The following is a 4,040-nucleotide window of genomic DNA, read 5'->3' on the forward strand; positions in this document are numbered from 1 at the left end:
AGCAGAAAAACAAGCTGGGGGGGCAATGAGTTCAGATTTCTTTGAAAACAAAAAGGAAGCAGATAAAAACAAAGTGAGTCGCAGAGGACTGAAGGAGCAGCGATGAGAAGAGGATGGTTTACAAAGTGGATGAAAAGGCTGTTGGAGTCCGGCTTGCTTTCTACACATCTCGAATTGAAGGCAGACATCTTTCCTCAACTCCTCGAGTGTTGAGTCGCCTAGTCCCTCCCGTCCCCACCCCATTTCCCAATGCAGTGCCCCAGGATACAGCTGGCAGTGGCTGAATCAGTCTCCATACCCTGCAGAAGAGTGGGCAGAAGCAGCAGCGTCCATCTCTCCACCCACCGGGAAAGGAGTGGAGAGTGGGTACATGGAGCAGGAGAACCCCAGATGCAGCCGGGAGGGGCCCTGGACTAGGAGAAAAGACCTCAGGCTTCACATCATGGCCCCTTCTCGGCCACTGCTGTGATCATGTAAGTGCGAGCGTGAGTGTGCGGGAACAGTGGTGGTTGCGGGATGAGCAGGGCGGGGCAGGGGAACTGATCTGCTGCCCTCACCTGACCTTCTCACTGTCCGTCATCTGCCAGAGTCCCAGGTTAAGTATCTTGAGGCAGGGCAGCTGCGTGATATGCTCCAGGCCGCGCTTGGTGATCCTGGTGGAGCCGTACAGGTCTATGCCCGTGAGCTGGCTCAGGTGCTCAGCGATCAGCTCCAGTCCCTTGTCCCTGATGCGCACACACTGTCCAATGTTGAGCGTGCACAGCCCGTGCATCTGCTGCACCATGCGGTTGATGCCATCATCACTGATATGGCAAGAACAAAGGGAGAGGGACTTGAGGCCATGTAGTCCCTGGGCTATGTAAGCCAGACTCTGGTCTCCAACCTTGTCACAAAAAGACACATCCAGACCGGAGAGGCGCAGGCTGCCCATGGCCAGATGCATGATGCCGGTGTCGCTGATGTTGTTGCAGGAGCACAGGTTAAGGCTGTGCAGACTGCCCATGTGCGACAGGTGCAGAAGGCCCGCGTCTGAGATGCCGCCACAGAAGCTGAGGTTGAGGAGCCTGAGGCCCTTCAGCCCTCGCAAGATGTGCTTCAGAGAAATATCTGTGAGTTTCTGGCAGTCCTGCAGCGTGAGCTGCTCCAGGCCAGGGCAGCCCTCGGCAGCGCTCCGCATCATGCCGGCCAGGTGCCCGATGCCCATGTCCGAGAGGTGGCAGTAGCTGGGGAGGTTAAGGCTCTTGAGGCGCTGCAGCAGAAGGCTGGTGTTGGTGATGTTGCTGCAGCCTCCCATCTCCAGCACCTCCAGGCCCTTGAGGTACTGGGCTATGCGGCCCAGGCTGCTGTCGGTGATCTGCTTGCAGATGCTCAAGTTGAGAGCACACAGGGAGCCGATCTCCTGCACGAATGCGTGGCCCAGGCCTTGGTGGTGAGGTTGGAGCAGCCGCTGAGGTTGAGGCTCTCGATGTTCGCCATGCCCTGGATCACTTAGCTGAGGCTGCTGAGGAGGCTGAGCATCTGCACCCGGCGGATGCCCCGGGCCTGCAGGCTGGGGAACAGCGATGGGTTCTCCCAGCGCAGGTGCAGCTTGGCCTCCAAGCCCCACCACAGCGACTTGTGGTAGGCGGAGTCTTGCCAGGCCGTACACACCTGCGCTGCACGACCCTTGTCTCGGACGTCCAGGTAGTCGAAGATCATGGCCAGCAGCTCCGGGAACAGGCACGAGATGTGGGTCTACATCTTCCTTCCGCCGCTAAGCCGTGCCGGGTGCAGGAGGCACGGGCGCCACCACAGCCGCCACACCGGGAGGCTCGGGCCAAAGGCCGCCCCTCCCCGCCTTCAGGCCAGGCCACCGCTCCTCCTCCCAGCGCGTCCTTGTGGCGCTTCCTTCCTGCCTCCCTTCCCGCCCCCCCGCGCGGCCGCTGGCACCTCACATCCCAGCAGTGGAGGGCTCATCGTCCTTGCCAGCGCTCTGCCAACCCGTGCCCTGCGGCATCCCATGCCCGGCCAAGTCGCTGCTGCGCGGCCGGCGAGGCCCGTGGCCGGGCACATGGGCTACGGATGGCTTCCTGCTTTAAATATGGTTTCTTTAAATTCACATTTGCTTCACCCAATGTTTCCTCTAGGATAAACCAGTGTAATTGAAGTTTTGAGTGTCTGGAATGATGACTCAATTTTTTCTGCATTGGCTCCTCCTCTTGTAGAATTGGGATGAATTTCTTGCACCTAGATTGCAACTCCATTTGAAGAGGATTATATTTCTGTCTCTGGTCTACAGTTAGCACCAGGAAATTGTGTGCTATACAGACAGGCATTTAGGGAAACATTTAAACACTAAATTGTAAAATATGTTAAAACATTTTTTCTGACAAAGTTTAGAGTACACAAATAAATTTTTCATAGTTTTATATAGCAAACCATACGATTATGAAAGGGTGTTCCCTTAATTGTTCTTGAAATGCTCTGATCAGTTTACTCCACATTTTTTGTGAAATATGCCCTGCTGAATGGAAACAAAATAATGAAATGATACTGGTATGTGCTTATGTTTGGGAGAGGGGAAAGTTTACTGATAGATATGAGGGAGAAACAGCCACAGGCCTCTAAAAATGTCAAGAATGAAGCAACAAATTAGAGGATGTGGGGGTAGATACTGGAAAAGACAAGGATGAGGAACAGAGAGGACAGGAACCTGAGCGACTCCAAAATCCAAAGTGACTGAGGCTATGAAATAAACACAGGATAGGGGAAGGGAATTGGAACTCAGGTGTTGGAGTGGTTAACAGTGTGGGCAAAGGTTGGGAAGTGCTGAGGAGCCAGTAATCTATTACAAGAGAACAGAACAGATATTAGAAATGTTGAGAAAAACTATGGACAGTATTCCCTTTGGAATATTAAATAGGCACCTCAGTCTTTTATCATTGATTTGTGAATTAGCATAAGTATATTCTTAATCTTTCTGGTGGCTTCTTATAGGACTGCTGCCACACAAATCGGGTGACATGAGATAGCTTGTTAAAGCCAGAAGATTCCTTTGCGTTTTTCTAGAATCCTAAAGGCCCACAGAAATCAAGGGGCTTTAGTTAGTCACTCTCCCTAGAGGCTAAGTCCTGATCTTTGGAGTCCATCCCTGCAGTCCATGAAGCAGTCTCATTTTTAAAGGGACAAATGCCAACGTTGTGCACAGTGGCAAAATAAAATCCATCTGCAGATGGGTTTCAAATTCTGATAAATCTGGTTATTTTTAGTCAGGATTTTAATATTAGTAAGAACTGCAATAATTACTACCAATTTAGTGATGATTTCATGTCAGAAGATGTGGAAAAATATACTTGGGGAAGCAGTTAATTGAAAGAAAAAGAATAAAATTCCTGCAAAGTACCAGTAGTTAGAAAGCATAAGCTTGGATTAGTCTTGATTTTTTCTTCCTCAAGGTGAATAGAAGTGCCATTTGATTTTTTATTGCATAAAGTAATGAATCCAATTTCAGTATATGATAAAATCTTATTAATATTGGTGATTTAGTAAACAATGTGTTTTATATCAGTAAGGCTACCATTAAATTTTATTTGATTGAAACTGAAGTGCAAGGAAATGTGAGAAACCAAATAATTGATTTTATGGAAATTTGAGTATATACTTTGGGACAGAAAGATCAAGGTTCACTTTGTGAAATGTTTCAATAGTCCATAAGGGAAGTAATGAATAGATAATACTAGACAGATGCACCACATTCTCAGCTTGAATAATTTCATAAATTGTACCTTCAAAATCCATGTGATTACACTGGGGCCTCCAAATCCTAACTCTATTTTCTTTTTAGAGAGCTCTCTTGTTATTCAATACTAAATGAAAACATGATTTCTAAGGAAAAAAGAATTGTTTCATGTATGGCTCTCATAAAATAACTAAAGTATGTGTGTGAGTATGTGTGTGTGTGTATGTGTGTGTGTATGTAAATCTACTTCAACATTTATACTCTGATTTAATCATGCAAAATGAGAGAGGCCTGTGCTGGTAGCAATGAGGTAGTGGAGCAA

The 4,040-nt window shown here is 48.5% G+C and overlaps 1 protein-coding gene across 1 annotated transcript; it reads right to left on the bottom strand.

Moving 5' to 3' along the window:
* Window positions 1-553: 553 nt before the first annotated feature.
* On the bottom strand, window positions 554-1,740 carry LOC101836681 (F-box/LRR-repeat protein 14). Its single transcript, XM_040736824.1, is given in 2 exon segments — window positions 554-1,428; window positions 1,431-1,740. Coding segments are annotated over 2 exon segments (1,185 nt in total).
* Between the last annotated feature and the right edge of the window lie 2,300 nt (window positions 1,741-4,040).

This window comes from Mesocricetus auratus, unplaced genomic scaffold (assembly GCF_017639785.1).
Source record: "Mesocricetus auratus isolate SY011 unplaced genomic scaffold, BCM_Maur_2.0 Super-Scaffold_100111, whole genome shotgun sequence".
NCBI lineage: Eukaryota > Metazoa > Chordata > Mammalia > Rodentia > Cricetidae > Mesocricetus > Mesocricetus auratus.